At 25.6% G+C, this 26,187-nt stretch overlaps 1 protein-coding gene across 1 annotated transcript in view; it reads right to left on the reverse strand.

Annotated features, from left to right (window-relative positions):
* The window catches only part of LOC140664482 (dynein axonemal heavy chain 1), a 90,824-nt gene that overhangs the window by 4,806 nt on the left and 59,831 nt on the right, over positions 1-26,187 (reverse strand). Inside the window, exons 28-53 of the mRNA XM_072889622.1 lie at positions 25,864-26,077; positions 25,048-25,210; positions 24,043-24,161; positions 23,041-23,246; positions 22,804-22,966; positions 20,734-20,894; positions 19,037-19,252; positions 18,130-18,354; positions 17,662-17,824; positions 17,105-17,274; positions 16,219-16,427; positions 13,845-13,947; positions 12,143-12,271; positions 11,956-12,076; positions 10,858-10,988; positions 9,573-9,678; positions 8,037-8,191; positions 7,465-7,644; positions 6,661-7,051; positions 4,458-4,729; positions 3,517-3,827; positions 2,876-3,101; positions 2,322-2,517; positions 1,779-1,972; positions 986-1,140; positions 231-597 (exon numbers count right to left, since the gene is read on the reverse strand). Of these exons, the coding sequence (XP_072745723.1) occupies positions 231-597; positions 986-1,140; positions 1,779-1,972; positions 2,322-2,517; positions 2,876-3,101; positions 3,517-3,827; positions 4,458-4,729; positions 6,661-7,051; positions 7,465-7,644; positions 8,037-8,191; positions 9,573-9,678; positions 10,858-10,988; positions 11,956-12,076; positions 12,143-12,271; positions 13,845-13,947; positions 16,219-16,427; positions 17,105-17,274; positions 17,662-17,824; positions 18,130-18,354; positions 19,037-19,252; positions 20,734-20,894; positions 22,804-22,966; positions 23,041-23,246; positions 24,043-24,161; positions 25,048-25,210; positions 25,864-26,077 (5,046 nt within the window). The remainder of the gene's footprint in view (positions 1-230; positions 598-985; positions 1,141-1,778; positions 1,973-2,321; positions 2,518-2,875; positions 3,102-3,516; positions 3,828-4,457; positions 4,730-6,660; positions 7,052-7,464; positions 7,645-8,036; positions 8,192-9,572; positions 9,679-10,857; positions 10,989-11,955; positions 12,077-12,142; positions 12,272-13,844; positions 13,948-16,218; positions 16,428-17,104; positions 17,275-17,661; positions 17,825-18,129; positions 18,355-19,036; positions 19,253-20,733; positions 20,895-22,803; positions 22,967-23,040; positions 23,247-24,042; positions 24,162-25,047; positions 25,211-25,863; positions 26,078-26,187) is intronic.

Consider the following 26,187-nt stretch of genomic DNA (forward strand, 5'->3'; position numbering starts at 1 on the left):
TAATACTTTAAGAATATTACTTTTGATTATCATGAAAACTATATTTTTGTACTCGCAAAATAAATAAGGTTGATTTTAATAGTCAGCCTTATTTATAATAGTCATATTTTGTTATATAATATAAAATATGATATTAAATAGATAAATATTTATTCTTATCTATATATATATATATAAGAGTTTTGTCAAATAAATTAATCTTATCTAGCTATTAAAAGACAGCTTCTAACTTGAAAGAAGACCCAATTTCCTATCTCCATTGATTGTCTCAGCATAGCCTGTGCTCTAGATCCTTGACCCTGTCCAAGAGATATTGAATACAATTTTTCATCCACATTTAGTTTCTTGGCAAACTTGTATAACTCTGTGGCCGGATCTGTACCAGGTGATAAGATAAAGACAATCGGCGTGTTGTTGAATGATTCCGCATAAATCGTCGACAATTCCGTTGCCTGTGGTTCGAGAAATTGTCGACCAATCGATTTCGTCAGATAAATTTGCATAGCATTTATAAGCTTGTCAGGCCGTAAACACTTGAGTATCAGCAACTTTTCAAAATCGTCGAGTTTTGTATTCCATGGTTCCGGAAACGATGCTCTAAACAGAGCAAGATTACTAAGTACATTTAATAAATTTTTATTTGAATCATTTTGCAAACAATAAAATTTAAAAAATTTTAACATAACATGAATTTTTATACCTCTCTTCTAGAAGGAATGCAGAAAATGTTTGCAAATAAAAGAACAAAATAAGACTTATTAATTTGTCAATAATAAATTAAAATATAATAAGAGAGAGAGAGAGAGAGAGAGAGAGAGAGAGAGAGAGAGAAGGGCAGAGTAATTCACTTTCAACTTAATCAATTTCTCTTTTCTCTCTTTTTTTTACTAAGGTTGACATAATTATTCTCTGTAAATTGGTTTAATACTATGATCATTATTTATGGTATATAAGTACGAGCTTAAATATAAGATAATCTACTTACAAATGCGCTTCCTGAGTATCAAATATATTTTTAAATTGGATTAAAGATAATTGGAAAGATGTGACAAATTTGTCAAACTTTGGAAGCTTCTCTAAAGCTTGAATCTCTCTCCAACATCTTGGGGTAATCCATTCTGGTGCGGGATTTGGCAATTCCTAAAGGGAAGGTAGAACTTTGGATATATATATATCGACAATGTGCTGACAACGCGATAGATACTTCTTATTTACATATTCTAAAGATTATTTTCAACTATTTGTTTTAACTTTTAAGCTAAACAATTGGAGATTAAAACAAGCCTAATTCCGAAATCTTTTACTTTAAATGGAGATAGGTTAAAATAAAATTAATTTTGTTTTTGAGCTTAATAAACTCTTCATGCTTGATTTATATGTCAAAATGATGCTACATATATTGCTGCATAAATAGCATATAAATTTTTTAATTTATATATTATTTGTAGGACTGAAATATTTTTTGGAAATTAAAAATTAAAAATTTAAAATTGTTATATGTTATTTATGTGCAATATATTTAGCATTATTTTGACATATAATTTGACTTTTTCACACAAGCACACGTACACACGATACTATTATTATTATGTTACACAATATGCATGATGATTATATTCAATGTTTGGAAATGTTTTGAATAAATTACATGTTATTATATCTATATTTTTCCAAAACTAATATTATAATTAAATTGCTCAATAAAATAAATATTTATTAATTGTAAACTTAATGTATATAGTTTTACACTATAGCTATAAATTCGCTTCACGTTTTACCACTATTGGTGCGGGCGTGGTAAGAAAATGTCGCCACTCTTTCGGATCGATTCGTTTGTCGCCCAAGAGAATACGTGCGCAGACTAGAAAGCTGAAGTGCAGCTTGTGTCTTTCGAATAAACTGCGACATACATTCGAGAAGAGCGCAAAAGTAAAATTCTCGTTGATGTCTGCGATTCGTTTATCGATATTTTCTGCGAAGTTAAATATTACAGGAAATTAAAAATCACAAAATATTTTATTTTAAAATAAAGAAGAATATATACATACAATATATTTCTTGCAATATTCTGCGTAAAAGGTTGTAAGGGTATATATATACATATATATAAACAAATATTGAAAAATATTTTAAATTTTAGGATTGATTTTATCGAATCTTCTTTCCAGTTTTTTTGAAGAACTTGACTTAAGAGAAATGTATGTAAAATATAAAAAAAGTTCAAGTTTATATTTTTTTTAACTACCATTTATATCAAATAATAAATTTGAATTAATAAATTTTAAAATGTAATTAAATATTAGAACACGAAAAACACTTACTACTTTTTTCAGTGTTTGATATGCTATTTTTCAATATAACAATGAACCATTCTAGAGAATATTGATACATGATATCAATACGCTGAAGATCAATAATACAAAAAAACAATATTTGTGCTCGATTTGCTACTGGCATGTAAAATGATCTTGTTAAATCAATATTTGTTTGTGTAAGTTCGGCATTCTCCATCTTTATCTATATTAAAAGAAATTATTTTATTTAGAATATCATATATTCGATAAAACAGAAAAAAATCTTTTATAATTATATTTTTAATATTAAATGATTCTTTTAACGGTCTCGCCACTTTTAATGGACTAAATATATGTTGCTTTATATCTCGTTAGTATTGAAATATAAAGTAAGTATTTCTTAGTATTGAGATATAAGGTGACTTTAATTTTTTGTCTCGCTATTTTTAACGGCTAAATATATACAATTTACTTTATATATCTCATTAATATTGAGATTTTATATAAATTAAATTAATTTTTATATGTATAAATCTATATTTTAGAATTGATTGAAAATATTAATTTTTTTATTATTTAACCTTAATTTCTTCGCTCTTGGTTTTTGAAGCCTCCAAGGAAAGAATTAGGTCAATGTCGTCGACTATTGATTCTTTGGATATCACAAGTCTATGAAGAATTTTATGTTCGATCGCCTCCAAATCCTGTTTCATTTCAGCACTTGATACAATAAGCGTGTTTCTTTCCTGTTCGAGATCAGGACGTTCTTCTATCGTGACTAGGGAAAGCATCTGATCGACAAGACCACTGTAAGATTGACACGTATACGTTGGATTAGATACAAATGTAATATCACACTCAATCCAATTGATGTCGAGGTAAGTTTCATCAATAAGATTAAGTTAACTTTTTCATCAAATAAGATTAAGTAAACTTCATTTACTAGACTGACATATTAATTGAAATTCTTATTGCATACAATTACTAGTAAATACGATTAGATTATTACTTTTATTACAAAAACATAATATATAGCTAATAAAATATATTTTATAATTTTATATTACTGTATATATACATACACAAAATTTTATAATTTTTAATAATTTTATAAAATTATATATAAAACGACATATGTATGTAAATTTAGTTGATTTATACAAAATTTGCATATACAAAATTTTCACATAGATATTTTCTTTTAAAAGAATTAAAATCTTACCTAGTAGTAAGCGCAAAGTTGACTATTAACACTTTTACTGATATTTCCGGAGTATAATGTGGATTTGGTAATTTTGTACTTAGAAAAAGACGAAAATTGAAGTTGTAAGGTACAATATTTTCGCCGATTTTGATACTCAATTGTCCGGTATGTTTGAATAGCGAACGTGTAAGAATCGGATCTAAAGCAGCTTCCAGTTCAGTACCGACGTTTTCGATTAAACAAGGTTTTCCGATTCGTACAGCATTTTCAATGGTGCGTAAAAGGTTTTTATCTGTTATTTTTGCTATTACAAGTCCAACTGGCTTATACTGAAATTAGGAAAAATTTGATCGATTAAAAGAATAAACAAAATATTACAAGTGATAACCAAAAAAACAATTAGTATGACAATTATTTAACGTATTAAACTAATAAATGTAAAAATTAATATATAAATTTAAATTTTTCAGTGTGTTCAGTAAGTTCTTCTATAACTCTAAAAGGTCATAATATATTATGTAAAATGTATTCCTATGTATAAATATGTATTTAAATATGTATATACATATGAATATTTTTAAAAAATATTAGTATTTTTGAAAGTAATTAGTAAAGCTTTTAGTCAAGCTTTATAAAGCTTTATCAAATAAATTCAACATATTTCATCATTTTAAACATTACATTATCGAATAAAAGGAAAATTGATGGAAATATAATAAAATATTCCAATAATAAATTTTATAATAATAATATTTAAGTTATGAATTGTTGTCATTTTATACAATTATTGCAATTCAATCTAAAATATATATTTAATTTAGCTGAGTCTCAGTTTTATGCTGTATTCCATTTCAAAAATTTTTTATCAACAGGTGCATAAAATTTATTGCAAAACATAAATAAGGCAGAAAAGATTACAAAAGATTTTTATTGTGTGCTTTCGTGATGTGATATCGTACCATATTGCGTATCCATTTATTCGCCTGTGCTTGAGGGTCAATAAAAAGAGGCCATCGCTTTGAGTTCATCACAAAAACAGCGTTTTCAACAGATAAGACATCCCTCGGCAAACCATTAATGTGCCAATTTCTTATCTCGATCTGATTACCAAGTGTCAATACCGGCTTGCTGCTTGGAGTGTGAGGAACGTCGTCGCCAAGAGCGTTGTACCAGATTGCCAGGAGTTCCTGGCGGTAAATGTCCGTGAAGGGCGTCAAATACGCTATCGCGCCTATAATAAAGTAAAAGCTTTCAAGGTAAAGGGATTATGTAAAATAAGACTTGTTCTGTTAGAATGAACAAAACTATTGTTCGATTAAGCTGATAATCCACCCACAGAAAAGGTTTCCCGATTTAATGCTATTATTCTTAAATATCTATCATAAACTATAGATCGATATAGCGACAATCATTCTTATTATCAAAGAAACAATATTTTAATCTTGTTGGAAAATTTTTAAATCTATAATAAAATGAGCTTGGTGCTATCGCGTTAATTTTTAGTAAGATGCCGCTTGGTAGCGCCAACTATCGTGGCGCTAACATCAAGCAAGTTATTCTAAATGCAAGAATATATAAACTTAGATGTATACGTTACTCTTGTCTCAAAATAGTAGACAATTTTATTTAATTCAAGAGAAGAGGAGGAATAGGAATAATTGATTTAATTTTAATAAAATTGTTTTAAATATAATAAAATTGTTTTATTTTTATACTACATGAGATTGTGACGATGACTAAACTTATCAAGAATATTTTTTGTCTCGTAATCAGAAATCTTTTCAGATAGTGTACGTGAATAAAACACAGAACAACTAATGAACCATATGCAAATAGTGTAGTGTTATTTCTGATGGCTTTTAGGCTGGCAGAGATCAATATCAAGAGAGAGATATGCGTTAATATTTAAGAATATATAAATAATATATTTCAGAACTAAAAAAATTTAATGCAATTAGAAAATTAAAGATACTTTTCAAAATATATATAATATGTATCTTTATTAAGTTATTCTTTATTTTATCTTTATTATATCTTTATTTCTCATACTACTTTGCCATAATAAAAAACATTAAATTAATAATAGTTTGTATAATATGTAATTGATATAAATTATTATTAACTTTATTCAGTTATAGAAAATAAAGAAAATTTAATCTTAAAAATGATATAGTTGGACATAATAAAGCTTTACTGAAAAATGACATAAATTTGTCTTTTTAAATTTTATTTGTAAAACGTAGAAGGTTTTGCTTTCTCATATCTGATAGAATCAAGTTAGTGTCACTTTTCTTTCCAAAGAATAAGTCCCCTTAAGGCTTAGTGAGAAAATTGGATTTACAAGAAGGATTGACTATGATTGTATCGTAAATATCACATTAAATCTATTAAAGTGGATCATACAAAATTTTAAAAAGAGACATTTTTAATAGACTAATTTAGAAATTATATGCGATAAATTATAACATATTTCTCAAACTATTGAACAGTTATTGATGATAAGTTTTAAATCGTTATGCTATTTGTTTATATTCTTTGATAATAATATATTTATTTTTAGTTTAACATTATTTTTTGATAATTTAATTTATGAATGAGTGATAGAAGAGAAGAAAAAAGATAAAAAACTTTGTTTCGCGACACGGTTTATTTGTTGTTTTAATAGACTGAAATATAATAATCAATATACTTTACTATGACTTAAATTTATTAAAAATTTAAAATTAAATATTATAAAATGCAACAATTATACATACTATATTAAAACAGAAATTATGAAAATATCTTTATTTTAGCATGATTGTGCACAAATGATAATTTTAATGAAATTTATAATTATATAGATGTATATATAACGACGTAACTTTGTCTTTAGAAAAGTACATAAAATATGATAATATATAATATCATAATTTTTTTGCTTCAAATGTTATTAGTATTGTTTAAATAAAATACAATATTTTTATAAACAAATACTTTTAATTTTTGACTGTTGAAAATTAAATTATTTGATTTATTTTTTTAACTAATAATATAACCAATTTATACAAGAAAATTATCTTTAAAAATATATACGCGATTGATAGCTCTATTTTCTTTTTTCATACATAAATAAAAGTGAAAATTCAAACAAAGTGGCGATGGAAAAATGTTTGCTCGCACCTGATGATAAAAGTATGTCACCAACAGCATTCTTTAAGGATACTTTTATATCGTCTACCATGATGATCCATCGCGTCTGTTCATCTGACAGACCTACGATTAGTCTTACAGCTCGCGCAATTCGTTCTTCACATAACTGTTTCTGTCTTTCTAAATCGGTCTTTTTCTCTTCTTTTTCCCTCAATTGATCTTGTAATTTCTGGATACCTTTTTCTATCTCCTGTAGTCTCGCTACAGCAGTTGCAAGAGTTTTCTCGGTTTCAATCAAGATCTCCTCGGCTTTCACTAAAGCTGCCATTTTAGGTTCTACTTTTTTATTTACGAAGTAGTAGTTGTACATTGCATGGACCCACAAGCACAAAGAATAACAAGCTTTTGAGACTTGAAGTACCTTTTGACATTGTATATTATTATTTTTTTGTTAATTCAAATATTAAGAAAGAAAAGAAATATATCCATAATGTATATTATTAAATTACATTTCCTGATAATTTTATATTTTTATATAATATTTTTCTAAAAAATTATTTTAGAAAAAAATCTATATTAATAGACTCTTTCTCTCTTTTTTTCTTTTTCCCTCTATTAATTCTATCATTAAAATTGTCAGAAATTATTTGATATTGTTTACGCGATTAAACTATTTCTTCTTGTATAAAAACTAAATCGATATGACATACCAAAATTTAATTAAAAAGTATTGGTTTAAATTTCTGCGACTAAATATTCACGAAAATCATCACGAAAAGAGACAAATGATCTCTAACAAATGTAATATATTATTACATAATCATAAATATTTACCTTGGTTGGTTCAAAGTTTGGATTTTCTATATAATCCTTGAGTTTGTTGATTATTTCCTCCGTCATATCTTCCTTCTTAAAATGTTCCATTGTGTACAAAAAATGAATTGGGTCTGCTAGCATTTGACTTCCAGGGGTCCAGTAATCTAATATCTTTTCGCCGGGAAGTTTTCCAGGAAGCTAATAATATAGCCATACTCCTTATAAAGACTGTGTAATTAAACTAATTAGTCTTATTGTGCCTTTTTCAAAGAATTTATTAAAAGGATCTTGAATTGAATTCTTAAAATATCACATAATTTTAATATTTTTAAACATTTAATTAAATCTTTTAATAAACGATCAATTTTTTTAACAAAAAAAGTACTTTAAACAATATATTACTGTATAAATAATAAAATATAGAAAATTAAATATTAAGTAAAAACACAATAAGACGTACAATATCTACTATATTATAATAATATTATAATTATAATTGCATAAATATTATAAAGAGTATTATTATATCCTGTTTATAGAAGCATTACTTTGTAATATATTTGCATAATTATGTATATGATTGCACAAACCTTATGTGGTTTTATGTTATTAACAATGCACATTGCTTCGATTACTAAAAGCACTCCTACTGGTGGTCTCTTCATTGCTTTTACTTCCGCAATATCATTTTTATTTAATGCTTTCAAGCTAGCCTCAGCAGCTTCGAGCATTGGTTTTATTTCATCTGCAAATGTGAAATATTTATAAAAGCAGGTAATTAAAGTTTCGATTCTCTTGAGTATTATTTAATTTATCTAAATCATTTAAATGCACTCAAATCTATGATATTTTTTAAAAATATTGTGTTTAGTTCTTAGGTAATCAAAAAAATAACAAATCCTGACCTCGATTTTACAAATTTTCTTTTATGGTAAGTCCGGAGATAATAGCCTTAATTTTTTTCTTGATAATTAACTCAAAATTTTTATGATTAAAACCACAAAATTAATTTTGTGATAACATAAACTTTAATTTTTTTTCTCTTTATAATTAACAAAACAAATTAAACTTCTGATAATAGAAACATAAAGAAATATTGCTATCTGGTGAATAATCCCTTACAATTTTTTGTTGACCATCTCTCCTGTATTACCATCATCCCTGGAGTTAACTTATCGATTTTATGTTTGCTATTAAAAAATAAGTAAAAAATTTTTATGTTTACTGATAGGCTTTCATAGATTTGTACACATGTCGAATTTTTATTTTTATTAATTTATACTGTTATTTTCTTTATTTAACTGCGAATCCACGAGCTGTGTGTTAATACAAATATTTATCTATGTACATTTCCACGAGTTTTAATATTACAAAAACTTGTTGAGGTTTTGATATTTAAATTACGATATACATTTTCTCAAAACAGACAAATAATAACCTATATGTGTGTACATTTTCTTTTTCGCAACACAATAAAAATGTCTCTCATTTTCAACTTATAATCAATTCTACATTCCAACAAATTATGAGTTGCAAAGACACAGTAAAAGACAGTGAGAAAACTAATGACGATGTGTATGTATTGAGTAAAGTTGTGCACTAAAATCTACCTAGATGTATTATATATAATATCATAGTTTATATATCGATAATAGTTAACAAGGAACTTATTATCAGGAAGATAGTTAAATAGGTAGAAAGTATATAGAAAAATAGAGGTTTGAGTATAAATTTTGCGTAGAGTCCTCTATACATATAGTCTTCTATTCAAATGTCATTGTAAAAATAAACACATGTTTTGACATTTCAAATATTAATGTAAGTTGGTATAAATATTAATTAAGAACTGTTAAGAACTTGAAATGCGTGATAAGAAATCATTTAACTCAATAGTACATACTGATATTCATCTTATTACAAAATATATGTAATTAAAAAAGGAAAAATATAGTATAATAAGAAAGGAACAATTAGAATGAAATAAGTGTATTGTATTTTTTGGTCTCTTAATTTTAACATTGTTAATATTTAATCCTTTGCAGATGCGCGTAATTGCGTGTGCTAAAAATATAAAATATACTACTCTCGCAAAGCGAGAATTCTGTTAATGGGGAGATAAAACGCACTCAAATCGGCCTCCGCCTCATTTCTGATCGCTTCATTTTCTTTCTTCATTTTTGACGCTATCGCTTCTTGTTGCATCGCTATCATTTTGGCTTTTTCCGCCTCAATCTACAAGTATATTATTTGATAAAGCATACTTTGGTAAAATTGCATAAAAGGTTACATCTCACGGATTTTATCGCTACTTAAATATTAAATAAACACACACACACACACACACACTTATTATATATATATATATGTGTGTAACTGATGTAACTATAATTATAATAATTATTTCCTATAATATTAGATTGTAATAATTATATTTCTTATGTCAGTTACATAAATGACGTTTATAATCATCGAGGTGTTAAGAGATTTTTGTATTCTCTAAATTTTTTTAAGCTAAAATTTTTTTTTTATTTTTGCTGCATAATAAATATTTAATCATTAAAGTTTCAAATATGGATAATTTTAACAGTTGTATATTTTCTCATCTAATTAAACTAAATAAACAACAACGAGAATTTTTTATTGATAATTTTTTTATGATGCAAGTTTGTTTATTGAACATAATTTTGTTTAGATAAAATCAAACCGGTTGAGTTTAAAATTATGATACTATATTTTTTTTCTTACAATTACAAAGAGTTTTATTTGATATATGCATTTTAATAAACAAAATTTTTATGTGTTACACTAAAAAAATAACTTTTTTATAATAATATTTTTTCTTAACTGATAAGACAAAAAATTGCAATGTTTTGCTTAAATATTTTCACTTTTAATTAACATAGTATTTTATACCTTGTCTTGTGTTATGATACGCAACTTAGAAGGAAATTTTGCTAACATGTTTTTAATTTAATTGAAAGATTATATTTAAAAATTATATTAAAAACTATTTTAATTAATTGAATTAATTGAATTAAGGATTACTAAATATAATTTTTTGCAAAAAATTGCAAAAATTTTAAACAATTTTATTGACATCATTAAAAGTTAATTAACTATAAGCTATTCTCTCTTATCATAATTTTTTATATAATATATTATATATTGTAATAAGAGATGTCAAGGAGATTATGAAAGATCAAATAGACGTCCTTCTCGTAAGATATCAAAGAGATTATGAAATATAAAATAAAATCTCTTTTTACAAATTGAAATGGTTTTAGTTATAAAAGTCGTTACAGTCAGAATATTTTTCGAGTAAAATTCCTTGGTGTTTACATTTTTGGTATGAGATACATTTGAATAATAAGAGTACATATAAAGCTTTTTTCAATACAGTTTAATGCTTACCGTGTCTTGAGTAATTTCTTGTATCGTTTCTATTGTAGCTTCCGTTGCCTTTTCTATCTCAGGTTTCATACGTTTTAATAATTCTTGCATATCTTTAACTTCTGCCTCTGTATTCGTTAGTTTTCTTAACCCTGTTTGAGAAAGATGCGTGTTAGATTACAAAGGCAAGTTGTATGCTAATTTATGCAAATTAGATGAATCATTAATTTGCATCGTCTTGCGTTTTAAACACAAGATAAAGACACTGAATTTTCTTCGTGATCTCATTAAAGCTTCAGTAGATGCGTCTCCATTTTGCAATAATAGATGCTAAGAACATAGTTTATTTGGAATTTCTTTTTTTTATTCTTAATAACGTAAATTTCTTATTATGCTTATTAGGAATAACAGAGTAAATAAAAATTATACAAAATACTAATTATATAAATAAAATTAAACTTCAAGTGTTACATAAAAATATATTACAGAGTTAACACAAATGAGATATTTCATTTCCTATCTTCTAACATGTGATATCTACGATCTGCACGAATCGATATTTCAAATTTACCACGAACTCCGAGCTGCCGTCAGACAGACGGCGTTAAATTTACGAATTGGAAAATTACCGATGTGGCGGTCGTTTACCTTTGACCTATGACATCCGTCTCCTGTTACGCTTCATGTATACCGTTGGTAAAATAAGAAATAAAGATTAAATAAAATAAGGATTTTTTCGCTTTAACCCGTTTCAATTTGATCACTTTAATTGAAGTTGTATTAGATCTGCTGTAAGGAATTTTTGTGATATAAAAATAATCTTTTTCTAAATCTTTTTACAATTTTCTTTCACATTTTTTTACCTCATTCACGAAAATATAAAATATTTTTTATATTTTTACAAATATTATTTTAAAATTTTTATATATGAAACTTAATGTATTTTAAAAATAGAATATATCCCATGTATATTTATTTGACATTGTAGATCTGCAATTCTTATCATCGAATTAAGATAATTAGAGAGAAAAACCTTATATTTAAAACTAACATTTTCTAGAGCAACAAAAATTATTATTTTAATTATTCAATATTTATTAACTTTTCAACTTTCCTCACCGCTAGATAAATAAGTCATCGAAGAATTTAATTCGTCCTTTTTCTTTTTCAGAAGATTACCATAATTGGACAGCAATTCTAAATATGACGTAGGAGTGACGTAATTATGACGTTCCAGTTCCTAAGATAAATTTTATTTAGTACAATGACGTGTCTGTCTCATATGCAAACAAAATTATGTACTCACTTTCAAGAAGCGATCACTGGCATCAATCACACTGGAATGCATATATTGACATATCCTTACGATAGATTGCAAAATTTTATTCGTAATCGATTCATCTTTGATACCCGACAGAAAATGCATCGCTACGCTCTAAACAAAAATATATTGCAACTGTGATACTCAAGTAATTATATTCTATTATTTTGTAATATAATTCCAAATATCTGTTTTGCAATTTTTGACAAGTTGTATGCCTACATGCGTTACATGAATTTGCACCAACTTTCTCTCTCTCACTCTCTCTCTCTCTCTCTCTCTCTCTCTCTCTCTCTCTCTCTCTCTCTCTCTCATTCTCTCTCTTTCTTTCTTTTGCCTTCGTATTTGGAAATTAATTTATTATGAAAGATTTCAAAGAGAGACGTGTAATTCGAAATTGCGATCTTATTTAGTATTATATAACAAGATTTATTTGCATTGCATTAACATTAAATAGATATAATTTAAGTTTGATATAACAAGGTATCATGTCGTATTTAAGAGACGAATAGATCTTGGAGTCAAATCGTTACTTACAGTTAGTACTAATTATTAAATAAAAATTAATTATTAAAACAATATCTAGGTATGTGTATGTGTGAATAAACAAATATTTTTTTGTATATTTTATAAATCAACAAAATCTCTATGCAATTCTTGAACTAAAGATAGTTCGACAAAGATCGTATCAAATTAATACCAATTTTTCAAGTTTTTAATTTCAAGAGATACGCGGCATTATTATTTCGCAAATTCAGTTTATTTGCTATTTATCCAATAAGATTGTTAATCTTTTTAGACATATCAGTTTATAAAGATCTGGACTTGTTAATTAAATGTCTATCAAAATTGTGAGCATTATGATAAAAATTTCTGAACAAAAATTAATTACAAATTGCGATTGTTATTTCGTATATACGTTGATTTTTACGTCTTTGCTTTTATCATTTTTCCAATTAAAATGGCTAACTGTTTGCTAATATAAGCTGTAAATAAAAATATATTTTATAATATAAAGTAATTAAATAGACTAATTAATAATAAATTATCATTTAATTTCTAGCTTTTAGAAAAAGTATATGTTACTTTTGAAATGAAAAATCAAAATATTACGATAAATATTATAACGGGCCAATACAGATATTCAGAATGCATCTGTTTTTATCCATAACTGCGGACATTTATTTCTAAAAATCTGTAAGTAACGTGTACTATAGTGTAAGTAATATGAACTACATGCTAAGTACGCGCTTTTATCGATAAAAGCGCCTTCTGAATATGGACCTATATTTTTACATTTATTATTATGCAGTCGTTTGTTGTTATAAAATGTTCGATGAAACACACATATTAAAAAATACTTTCTTATATATATCAAAATTTTTCATTACAAATATACTGAAAATTTTAAATATAAAGAATTTGTTGAAAATGTGATCAATGCGATGTCTCGCGTAATATTAAAATTTTGTAATATATATATATATATATATATATATATATATATATATATATATATATACATACATACATAATATAGATATATATCAAATAGTGTACAATATTTGAGACAGATATAATATTGATTTAGTATCTTTTTTTTATTAAAACATTTTTATAATAAAGAGTTACACGCTCGAACAAATGTATTTTTAGTCATTTAATGCTTATCTCGTATTATACGAACCTGAAGTGCGGTATCCGGCCAGGGGCAAAACCAATCAATCGAACAGCAATTTACTAACGCCGGGAATTGTCTGATACGAGCGCGAAATATATCTCCGATCGGGCTAAATATTGGAAATGTAAGAACATCTAGTTAATTCTGTATGTAGATTCATATGTAATTAAATATATTGGATATTTTATGATTTGCCAAATAACACAAAAAGAGATTAATTGTGTGTGTGTTATTGTATACAAATATTAATTTGTAAACCAAATGTGTTTATTGATTAATTTGAATAATTTCTTTTTTGAATACTTTCTTGCTAAAATAATTTAATAAATTGATTTTATTAAGTTAATTATACTTAAAGTTTATTTAATAAAATTTTTTTATTTATTTAAACAAGAAATATTTCTCTTTGATACAATAAGAATAGCAAATACATGAAAAAAATATAAATTAATATAAACTAATTATAAAATAATTATATATAGATATAGATAATATAAAATAAGAAGATGCAGAATTAGCGATAAAAGTAGAGATAAAAACCAGAAATGATAACAAAGGCAAAAGAAATTTATAAAATCTATAAACGTTTTAATTGGTTAAAGTTTGTATTAGATGTATCTATTTAAATATACAGTTAGCAAATTTTACTAAATAAACTATTTAATTACCGCAGTCTCGTATTTAGTTTACATATAATTATAATATCTTGTTTTTTTTTGAGATTATTAAATAGATAAGAAACATAGAAACATAGAAAAGTAATTTACATGAATTTTAATCTTTCTTTAAATTTATAAGACAAAAAAAATAATCTTTTCTTCGAGCTCTTGTTTAATAAATGTAAAAAATCATTTTTGGTTTTTATCTCTACTTTTATCGCTAATTCTGTATCTTTTTATTTTATATTATCTATATAGAATTATTTTATAATTAGTTTATATTAATTTATATTTTTTTTATGTATTTGCTATTCTTGTTTATCAAAGAGAAATATTTCTTGTTTAAATAAGATTAAAAAGAATAAATTAGTATTTTTTGGGAAAAAGATTGTAGAATACAGAATGCAAAGTATTTGCGATAAAATTACTATGATGATTGACGGTTCAATTATTAATTAATTTTAATTATAAGCAATTTGTTTATTCTCTGAAAAACTCAAATATATATGAAATGAAAATTCATTCTAATCCGAACATATTAAGTTTAACGATCAATACTTCATTACTCCCTCAGCTTTGCTGCCGCTTTTATATTTTATCTACTTTTATGTTTCTAATCATAGTTTTATTAGAACTAAAATCATTTACATATTATCATCTTTTCCGAACATTTTATTATATGTCGCGCAGATTATTTTAATTTAAAATATATTATAGTATAATAATAAGTAAGTATAAAATCCTTATTTTTACATAAATGTTTGTAGTTTGTATATAATTTAATGTTTATGAAAAAAGATACACTATTATTACTGCTTAATAAAAATAATTTCTAAATTACGTTGTCTATTCAATAAATAAATTGTACTGCAAATTCTAAATTTTAATATTTGTTTTTGTGAAAATGAAAACTTGTTCTGTAAGAAGTTCTCAGTATTTAAGTTCTGAAAGGAGTAAGACATTAAATAATAGAATGTATAATTTGCTTCAAGCTTGAATTTTTATTCGTTTGTTCTTCTCAAATCAACACTAAGAACTTCTTGCGTAATTTTCAATATTCAGGAACACATTTTACGGCACATTTACTAAATATACAGATTATTTGTGTGAAAAAATTATAAATATATTGATTGTTTAGAGTTTAGAGATAGAAACTACATTTGATTAATTTTCAAATAGGAATCATAATACTGTCCTTGTATCATTTATTATATTTTATATATGAAAGATATAACTTATATAATATAAATATTTATATAAAAAAAATAGAATTATAAATAACTATTACCCTCTCTAGATCTATCGATCGCATTACGACACGGCATGTGATATGAGATTAATGACGTCACGACTATTAAGAACTGTATGACATCTGATACATCAGAATCGTGTCTACTAGTCGTAAATATACAAATCAGGTGAATCTTTACTGTAGATTTATATCGTAACAAATGATAATTCAGATTTGCGTGACTTAATGTCCCAACGTTTTATTAGGGTAATTGACGAGAACCATATTTTTCTCAAAAATATGATATCACATAAATTGTGTGTGATTTAAGTTTTTTTAAATTGCAAATTAACTATTTATATATAAATAGAAAAAATATAATTATAAAATTTTTGTCACTGTCAGAAAAAATTATTAAATTAAATCTTTTTAAGAAACGCCAAAAAATGACACACAAGTAATAGGATTTCAACTTTAAGAAAGGAAGTACCTCATTGTAATGACAATGTGCAAGTTGTTCCTGACTCTCTTCAAATAAGCTGAAAAAAGATTACTCCTGTTGATCTGTAGCCCAGCCTCTTGTACTGGCGCTCGCATTGCTTGATAAATTTTATCTACTTCATCACTTTGATATATGTTTGGCACATCGCCACTATTCAAAATATTGTTCAAGTCCTCCAGCATAAAATCATTTTTTATCTAGAAAAATGTATACGTATCAAATATATAAAACGAAATGACTATAATTATATTAGCATAATTCCATAATTAGTTTAGCTTTGAAATGTAAAATAATTTAATAATCCATTTAAAGCAGATAGAAGTTTATTGTTCAACGCAAAAGAATACGAGTGTGCGAATATGTACTTCTTGTTTATAAAATAACGAGTCTCTTATACACGTGAGCACAACGCACGCACACATATTATATATTTAACAAGAGTAATAATATATTACTAATAAATAAACATAATTATGACATATATTTATATATAATTGTAAAAAAAAGATATAATTTTTGTTAATAATCTAATATTCAATTTTTTATTTGTTTAAAATTTTAATGTAAAATTATAAATTTAGTTAGAAACATAATGATATAAAAATGATTAATATAAGAATGATTAGTTATAAATTTTATTATTTTTAAATTTAATTATCTTATTATTATATTTTAAGAAACTTTAAAATATAAAATTATTATTATGTTTGTTTTAATGTTGCTTGTTCGTTCTATTAGATGTCATTTATTATTATATATTACATTAAACATACACACAAAATGTACAGGCAAAGATGTAGACAGCAAAACATAATAAATTTTCCATTCAAGTATACTTCAAATATACTTTAAGTTTTGACAATTTGAATTTTACCTGCGTGTCAGAAAACAGAAAAATAATAGGTTGATTTCGTAATCCTGCCTTTAGCATTATATTCTTGATATCATCTCGCCAGTCATAAATCGTATAAGTTTTGTTGATTCCAATTTGGAAATAATTGTATTCTTGGATGTGCGATGAAAGCTTTGTAAGACTTTGACGTCCTAATGGGAATATAAGTGTTTCACTTTATGTTTTCTTTTAAACAGCAAGTTCTTTAGATCGAAGAAGCCATTAATATGAATTTCTTGGAAATATGAGAGAAAAAAATATAAAAATATCACTCATTAAAATAAATAAGTTATACTACAAGCTTATTTCATGATAGTTATATAGAATCTTATTAATATTATAATAAGAGGAAAAATATAATACATATAATTGTTTAAAGTAATTATTAAAATTAATTCTACAAAGTTGATTAATTAATTAATATCTTTATTAAACACATTTTTATATAAGGAAATGTAAATTAGTTTTAAAAAGTGTTATATCAATTACGGAAATATTTTGATATTTTAATAATGTATAATAATGCAACTACAGCATACCTGAACCACCCATTCCTAGTAATAAGGCATTTCCTCTAGTTTGTCGAAGAATTCGCAGAATTCTACAAATGTGACTCATTGCATCTTCAAATAGCACTAATTCCATTGGCGACATCGTTGAGGTATTATAATCGTCCAGAAAATCAAGTAAAATTTTTTCCATCTATAAATAAAAAAGCCACACACGCACATACACATACATTTTTTTATTAATAATTACTTATAAAAAAGATTTTTAAAGACAAATATATATACACACAATCATATAACAAATTAAAAAATATTAATTATAATAAAATTTATATATAAATTTATTATAATTATTATCTTATTTTTAATTTAATTATAAATTTTATTATTAAAAAATTATATTAATATTGTATATATATGTATATATATATATATATATATATATATATATATATATATATAAATTTAAATTATCAAACTGTAAGTGGAATTAATTACTTTTTTTATATCTGTTATCTGTTCATATTCTTTTGCTGTGCTACAAAAGTCACCATAAAATAACGTTTTCTGCCCAATAAGATTATTAACATTATAATGAAATTTTTCGTTTAATATGTTCCGCAAGAATTGATCGAACCATTTTCTATCTTCGTCATCAATCAATCGATCGCTGAAGACTCGAATATTTTCATGATACCAAAGTAATAATAATTTCTCGCGAGTCTATATAAAAAGATAAATCAAATATAGTACAAATATTATATATGTGGGATAATTTCTAGAAGTTAATTAAAAAATATATTACAAAAGGCATTGTACGTCATGTCAAGTTGTTTGATAAATAAAATCTTGTAATAACGTGTATTTTTTGCTTTGTTTATTTGACTCAAGGTTATAAATTCAATTTCATGCCAGCTGTGCATTAAAGAAAAGTACTGAATTAGATTAAATTAATCTTTATTATAAAACAACTAAGAAAAACATTGAAAACGTTTAACAATATTCCCGATTTATGTACAGACTGCTTTATCATATAAATAAAGCCATTTAAATTATACTTTCATTCTACTTTTATATAGCACAGATCTATCCTTTTTTAATCCTATTTTAACTTTGTAATAACATACGATGTATAGCCACGAGCGCTGCGCATGTATGAATTAAAGCCAAAGGAAAGGTTTGTCTGATCATGCACGTGTTTAATCACTCGAGCACGTAGTCTTTTATCAAACAATTATTTTCATTCTGTAGGATTGTCATTATTATCGACGTATCTTTGCTTAAGTAATTTGTTATTAATTTCGGAACAATTTGCCTTTCAGCGAAATATAATTAATTTAATAAACATAATCAGTTTTTATTAAATTAAATTAAAAAGTTAACAATATTTAAAAATTATACTAACTAGCATTTTTGTTGCGTCCGCCATAAGTACACCTTGGAATACCTTACTCAAATCACGAAGGTTAAAAGTATAATGAGATTTATTGGGAGTTGGCAACATTTCGTTGCATACAGTTGTGAAAACTTTTAAAGTAGTGTTCACTATATCATCCAGCATATTTCCAAGTTGCGGTGTATTTGACAGCCACGAGTTAAGAATTGTTTTGAAGATATGCGACTGTAAGTAAAATATACAAACAAAATTAAATAACTAGATTTATAGATATTTCTCGTTAATTTAAAAGATATTATTTTATACGCAAATATTTAATTAGTTATCTTTTATAAATCCATAGTGATTCCAATTACGTAACATTCACTTTTACATCTAGATTCTTTAAAAAATATGAATTAGTTTTTTCTGAAATTTTGACATCTATCCTGTATTTAATTCAAAATTAATTTTAAATTTAAAAGATGTTCAAACTTTTGTTAAAATTTACATTTTAATTGAAAATCTTGTGATTACATGAGGATATTAATGTTGAAATTTAAAAGACAACAGATAAAATTTCTCTAACAAGTAAAATAACTCAAACAATTTTAACCTTTAATTTTAATTTTAACTCAAAAAGTATATAAGAAAACATAAATATAATAAACTTTCGAACAATCGAGGGTATCAGATCTGAAGAAATTTTCCGCAAGGGGTATGATGAATTTGACATGAATATTAATCAATAGTATTTAAACTCCTTGTCGGACGCGCCTTGTCGACCTTGGACGAAACGTACACAGAAGGTCTCATGAGTGTGCAGAGTCGGCGAGGTTGATTATGGTCTCCATTATATCAGCCGAGCAGGTGATAAATTATGATAAATTATGATTAGTACGGTCACGATTTACGACATCTAATTGCGGCGAGCATGAAGGTACAAGGCAAACAGCGTGGCTATGGTGCCACGGTGTTCCGTCTTTTCCGAAGAGTCGCGATTATGCGTTTGGGTGTGGATGCCGATTTAATGGAAGAAAACTTGATGACGCAGTGGAAGGAAAGGTACATGTATCAAGTACGTGTAGTTCCGAGCGTAACAAATGTGATGTCGCAAATTATCTTTCATTGAATTTCAACGTGTAAGCGACATAATAAATAAAATTGCAATATTCATTGAATATTATGCGTTAAATATCTCGATTCTGAATTTACTACACAAAATTGCGATACTCTTGCATATTTTTCATCTATAAAATACAATCTTATACAATATTTTTTTTATTAGTTTTATATTAGTAAGTTTTATTTGTGATTTATTTCATCGATTTTGTGAATATATTTGTGTATGATTCAGTTTTTGTTTAATTAAATAAAATATAATTTATTTTCTTTAATATATATTGTTAAAAAGATTTTAATAATTAAATATTTTAAAACAAAAATTGTCTAATTACCTTTTTTTACATCTTTATAATATATTGTTCTAAAAATTAGGTTCTCCTTAGGAGAAATTTTTAAAAAAATATTTAATACTTATATAAACAGGATTTTATTCAATTAAAGATCTTTTCTTTATTTGAGAAGATTACTTCAGAAAATTCACGAGCGGAAATATTAGTTTTATTTCTAGACAAAAAAACATGATCAATATCCTGAAAGAGTGTCGATAAATGCGAGCAATTAGCGTATTCATTGCGTAGTTTTACAAATACCATGCAACTCACTTTGGCGTCGTCCTCGATCGCTGGAAACGCAATAATATGGAAATGTCGTAGAAGTCTGGCAGTTATTGGGTTTCTTCCACCTCCAGGAAGTCCCATAGCTGCGACGAAATTTACGTCCTCAATGAATCTGAAGGATCCAATTTCTATTTTGTCGTACCATCCTATAAATATTTTAAATTTTAATACGCTATGTTTTATCATAATATAAATAGTCTATAGAAAGCATTATTTTTTAATAGCATAATTTCTAAGAAAATTGTAATAAAAAATTATAATCCTAAAAACTTTCTCTCGTATTAAAGTCGAACTTATTAAAGTTGGACTTATTAAGATAATGGAATATATGACATGCTGTTAGGAATTTTTTTTCATGAGGATTCTATGCTTATGTAACTCGCTCAATAAACATAAAGAATATTAATCTGATCGTATTTATGTTTGGACATTTCATATATATTCATGACATACATAGAATTCTGTCATATAAAAGTCAATTGTGATAGTATCATTACTTTGAGAATTGTATTCTGCAGAAGTAAGTTAAATTATAAATCTATTAGAATTCTGATTTTAATACACATAAGTGTATGGGAAACACATATTTAAGATTACAGGAATTATTTAAGAACTTATTAGAATTATTTGGCATGTTCTATTAAATTAAAAAAAAATTTATACATAGATTTATTCTCATATATAATTTTTTTTAAATATTAATTTCTTTTTAAGTTTTCTTAAAATCTTTTGAGGATCAAAGTTGAGATTTTCATTAATTTAAGAGTTATTTTGATCTGCTTTCTTTTTCATAATCGTGATACAACTGACTTCTAATAAACTCTTTTATAGGGAGGTTTTATAGGGAAATACTAAGAAAATACTAAAATTTACTAATTTTTTAAATAAAAGATACTTTGCAATGCTAGTATAAAAATAAAATGCTTTTATTTTTATTAAATAAATATAAAATAAATTTTTATTTTTATATACTGTATAATTTATTAATTATAGAATATCCGAGAATGAATGATAAAGTTTTGTTTGATATGATTGTAGACGTCACAATGGTAGTAGTATGCGAGTAGTAAATCGTCAGCTCAAACAGTTATTTCACATATGGTGATCATGAATGGTATGACGTCATGGTGCTTTCCTAGCTAATATTGGAACTAAGCTCAAGTAGTTTGGCATCAAGGAGGCATTGTATATTGTTGTTTACTGTTGTGAAGAGTGTTAGATAACCTTGTAAATATGTTATTTTTTATAAAATTGTGTCAAAATACTGTGCAAGAAAAGACTATTGCAGACTTATGTTTGGCCAAGGGCAAATCTGTAATACTCAATGACAAGGCGAGTTTTCTTATGGGAATACGTGATATTGTGTACATATACTGTGAAGATTTACGTCACTTTAATTGTGAGAATTATGCCAGATGTTTTAGATCGAGTGGAAATTGAATTCCGTTTTGACATCTATCATTAATGGGGCTCATATTGAAATTTACTGAATAGGTAATAAAATTGAGTTGCTGATTTTATCATTAAAACAACTTTCATACAATTTATTTTATCAATATTCAGTTTGTGTTATTCGTAAAAATTGATCGAAACCCTATCATTTATTTTCGGATACTCTATACATGTAATATTATTTATAAAAGATAAAATTACTAAAAAAATATGCTTTGTATTTTTTTAATCAAAAATTGACATTTTAATAGATATTTGTTATATTACTTTGCAAGTTTTTACAATGGCAAATAATCTAGGAAATTATTTTACGCTGATTAAAATGAAATATATTTTATAGCTAGAATTAAAATAGAATAATTTAATAATAGCTAAATTACAGTAAAATAGCTAGTAGCTAGAATTATTCATAGCTTTATAAATTTTACATAACACTCGTAGCTAAATAAGCTATTATTTTTTTCTACAATTTACTTTTAAGTTAATTTTTTTACCATATTTTTTACATCGGTTTATCATCTTAACAATGATTTATTCATCGATATATGCAATCAATTGAATTGGTTATTATAATTTAATTCATCTTATATTATTTTTTCTTACCTTTAAAATCCATAAACTGGCGGATTAATTCAATTGGTGGTTGGGCGCCGTACACATCTAGCGCCGGCATGTTGAAATCATCAATGACAAAAATTTGCTTTTTTAGGATGGGCGGCCCATAAATGCCTTTACGTCTCTTGTCCAATTTCGCGTCAATTAAATCCTTCGCGAAAATAGATCTGTGCTATTAATCTAATTTCCCGTTCAAAAAATATTTAATTCGCTCTTTTGCCGTACTTGCGTTTGATCCGCCGTGATTCGTGCTGAAAAAGTCATGAAGTCGTAAATATATTTCTTTGGCATATTACGCGATAGTTTCCCTGATATCGTTAGAGTCTTGCCGCTTCCGGTTGGACCCACGCAGAGTATATTTGTCTCATTAACGAGAAGATATCCGATTAATGCAGCGCTTCGCACATTGTCCATAGTTGGAACTTCGATATCTGCAAAAATGTCATTTGTCACAAAAATGTGTCAGATAAAATATAGAACTCATACCATTTTGAAATAATCAAAGATAAAATATCATAAGTATAATAGTCATACAAGCTAATATACTATTTGTTAATACTACAATTTATTTCTATATTGCACCAAAAATTTCGCAAATTAAATATTCTATTTCTTGTCGATAGTTTTCTTCAAATGGCTTTCTTTTATTAATGAAATCTTTGACCTGACCGACTTAAAATTTTTCTTTGAACATTGTGTATTTTTCCCCTGATACATTTTACCAAAAGTTTGAAAATAGTTATACTTTAAGTTAATCAAAAAATCTTACATTTATTGTACAATATATTTCGACTAATTTGCAGAAAACATTTCTTTTCCTAACTACATTTCTCAAACTAACAATTAATAGTTAACAATTTCTAACTGCTTTTAAATTTTTGAACTAGTGCACTTTTATTTGTTACTCTTACTCGTTTAATTTTGAATTCCTTTTAAATTTTAAATACCTTCACGATAAGACCACAAATTTAAAGTTTTGTTAAATTAAACTGTACTTTAAATTAAACAAAAATAAAAAATACAGTTAAAGAACTCTTTTTTTGTTCTGCTTTCTATTATTAAAGCTACTATTATCAAAACTATCACTCGGTTTTTCCTCTTCATTGCATGACTTGATGGACTAGCGAGCCAAATAGTTTGCTAATTAACGATCTAGTTATGTGTTGTACAAGTACAAATATATGATATTTACATAAGTTTCCTTTTAAGGAAATCGGCGCGGCTTACCAGCATACTTTGTTTCTGGCATTATTCTGATGAGTGGAATTTCGTCCAACCACTTGTACCACTTCGGTGGAATTGGCTCTTGATCCTCAACGGGATCGGTGAATCCGCCGTCGTGCAATCTGAATAGTATACTTTATTTTATATGTAATATGTAACATGTTATTTGAGTCATTTAAGATGTGTAAAGTATGACTGTATTCTGCTAATTCGAATTATTCACGAAAAATTATATGTATAAATGAAATGTGCTATTATCGTACGGACACAATTTTTTTGTCAACAAAAATTTATGTTAATTTATTTGTTACTATACATAATTATTTTCATATGTTTATATACGTTAATATATGTATATTATTTTATTAATATTTTAAACATTTTAACAATATTTAAATATCATTTAAATATTGTATATTAATAAATTTATATTAAAGTAAAATTACACACACACACACACACACACGCACACACACACACACACACACACACACACACACACATATATATATATATATATATATAATTAGTATAAATATGTATATATATTTATATATATAAATAGAGAGAGAGAGAGAGAGAGAGAGAGAGAGAGAGAGAGAGAGAGAGAGAGAGAGAGAGAGAGAGAGAGAGAGAGAGAGAGAGAGAGAGAGAGAGAGAGAGAGAGAGAGAGAGAGAGAGAGAGAGAGAGAGAGAGAGAGAGAGAGAGAGAGAGAGAGAGAGAGAGAGAATTTAAAATATATTGTAATACAAGGAGAATATTCAATTATTTCTACTTTTAATCAGTAAAATTTAAATTTTTTCTTGGATGGTAAATTTTTTTTCTTCTACTGACTTCTATTGACTTCTTTTTAAATTCTTTTTATTCAAGTTTAATCAGTTAATTCCTACGTTATTGAATTTACGTTAATTAAATTTTCAAGTAAATAATACCGAGGAAATACATCGGCATGAACGCTATCTGAGAAAAGATTTATTTCTTAATTTACTTTTTGAATTAATTTTTACCTGTAATCGAATACAAGCCCATCGTCTGGAAACGGTGTTTTATGTTCAGCGTTTTTTTGTATTTTTCTCAGCCAATCACTAAATATACACCGACTTTTGTAATCGCAAGTAGCACCTAATCCCCAAACAACAGCAAAAGCTGCCCATGGAGACAACAAATTCGCTGTAACACAAAGTACTTATTGTTAATATAATTTGTCATTCAATATTACAAATATAATCTTAAAATTTTAATTTCTTATTAATAATTCTAATAATAAATTAAAAAATAATAGAGAAAAAATTACATGTAATAATTAATGTTTAAATATAGCGCAATCAATTTTTTTATTAGTGGATAAATAAATAAATAAATAAATAAATAAATATATATATATATATATATATATATATTTAGATATATAATTATGTGATATAAATCCAGTAAAATATATAGAATAATTATTTATAATATATGTTAACAGACGTAATAAAAAAATTAATTTAAATGTTACATCAAATCTCGTGTTTTTTTTCTTTTGCTATATTTAATTAAATGTCAATTTTGTCAACTAAATGTAAATACAATATTATTATTTTAATTTTAAAATTTTAAGTTAAAATATTATTCTGTTTTGCACATTTTTATGTTTAAATTGCTTATATGTAGCAAACTGTTATACAGAATTGATGAGTAGAAACAGATGTAGCATATGTGTAATTATGTAACATGTTTAAAATAACTTAAATTTTCTGTTATTTTTAATTTATTATTTATAATATGTAGTAAAATGCTCGTGTGCAAAATTACAATTAATTATATTACTTGCGACTTACGTATAGTCCTTTGGAAAGCAAAACTCGGTGGCGGTTTTCCTTCGCGGCCCGCCATCGGTCCGATTCTAAAGTTCATCAAATTAATGTAAGATTGAACAATAGCAGAATCTACTGTATCCACAATTTCGTGTAAACTTTCTCGTAAAATCTTCAGACCGGGAAGCACTAGTTGAGCTGTTAAATCTGTTATTTCTTCGATGTAATCACTCATCGTCTGTGAAAGTAATATTATAAAGACTTGTTTTATATGATTGTATCTAATATATTATATATATCTAATTTGATAATAAAATTACAGATTAATTGTGTAATATTTATAAAATT

This window comes from Anoplolepis gracilipes, chromosome 4 (assembly GCF_047496725.1).
Source record: "Anoplolepis gracilipes chromosome 4, ASM4749672v1, whole genome shotgun sequence".
In the NCBI taxonomy this organism is placed as follows: domain Eukaryota; kingdom Metazoa; phylum Arthropoda; class Insecta; order Hymenoptera; family Formicidae; genus Anoplolepis; species Anoplolepis gracilipes.